The sequence below is a fragment of the Saccostrea cucullata genome, unplaced genomic scaffold (genome assembly GCF_032062105.1).
Source record: "Saccostrea cucullata isolate Sc308-1 unplaced genomic scaffold, CSIRO_AGI_Scuc_v1 ctg15227, whole genome shotgun sequence".
Taxonomy (NCBI): Eukaryota; Metazoa; Mollusca; class Bivalvia; order Ostreida; family Ostreidae; genus Saccostrea; species Saccostrea cuccullata.
The window spans coordinates 23,772-25,055 of record NW_026926984.1 but is presented as its reverse complement, the minus strand read 5'-3'; the positions used below and the strand labels follow the sequence as shown (position 1 = coordinate 25,055).

The 1,284-nt window shown below is 42.1% G+C and overlaps 1 protein-coding gene across 1 annotated transcript; it reads right to left on the bottom strand.

Annotated features, from left to right (window-relative positions):
* Positions 1-607: 607 nt before the first annotated feature.
* Positions 608-1,001, bottom strand: LOC134273153 (tigger transposable element-derived protein 6-like; the record flags this gene model as incomplete). The annotated part of the gene is made up of 1 exon (XM_062755327.1): positions 608-1,001. A coding segment is annotated over exon 1 (394 nt), but the record flags the coding sequence as incomplete, so codon positions are not given.
* Between the last annotated feature and the right edge of the window lie 283 nt (positions 1,002-1,284).

Genomic DNA, 1,284 nt, shown 5'->3' with positions numbered 1-1,284 from the left:
ATAGTTTTGTTAAATAAGACTGCCTCTTCCAAAATTGTGAATTTCACGGCCCCTGGGTTATGGGTCTGGCTGCACCTGGGTATTAAACCAATGAACTATATAATTATGAGGAGGAAGGATGCCTCATTGATATTTGTGAATTTCAGGGTCCATGGGTCAGGGCGTCTTGTGTTAGGGCGGGGCTCTAATATCTATTTATTGAAAATGCATGAATCCTTTCAAAATTAACCTTTTATACTTGGTTCCTAGGTATTATGCCAATGATCTTAGTATATATTCATGATGAAGAAAGCTGCTTCTTGCAAAAATGGTCAATTTTCTCGCCCCAGAGTCAGAGGTACTTGGGGGGGGGGGGGGACATAGTCTGAAAATAATTTAATGCTTTGAAATCTGCACTTCTGGGTTCACAACTGATAAAGTAGAAAATGCATTTTCTCTTTGTTACTCTGAGATACCCCTGGGTAGTAAGTAACCAAAGTAAGCATGCTGAGTGTATAATTATGATAAGCAATGGTGCCTCCTTCAAAATTGTGAATTTCTTGGCCTCTGGTTTGAAACATGAATCAAATTCAATTGTTGGAAAGTTGTTGCATGAGACTCAGGTGACCTATAAGGCCCATGGGCCTCTGGTCTTCATCGGAATCCTGGTGTTGATCAGCTGTGATTCCGGCCTTCCTGAAGCAGTTCTGTATCGTTGATGATTTCACGGCGTTCCAGGCTTTCCTAAGCATGTGAATAGCATTCAGCAGTATTACAGGCTTGCCAAGGTCGTTAGCAGATAGCTCCGATTTGTTGATATCGCCGATGATTTTCTTCACAACTTCATTCCTGTAGCTGGACTTCAAATTTCTTATGATGCCTTGATCACACGGTTGAATCAATGATGTGGTGTTGGTAGGCAGAAATTCCAGGCGGATGTTGGATAGTCGCTGTGCTGATTCTTTGGGATTGGCGCTGCAGTTATCCACAAACAGTATCACTTTTCTTTCCTGTCGACGCATATCACGGTTAAAATCACGAATACATTCACTAAAAATTTCACCCGTCATCCAAGAATTCTTGTTGACTGCATACTTCACTAGAAGACTTCTTTCATCGGAAACGTCGGGGGTCTTCGCTATTCCCAATCACTAACAATTTTCTTTTATCCGTGCCTGTCATGTTGGTGGCGATCATAGCTGTCATACGCTCTTTTGCTTTCTTGGATCCGCTGCTCTGTTGATTCTTGAATGTAAGGGTGCCCTCTGGAATGGCTCTGTAGTAAAGACCAGTTTCGTCTGCATT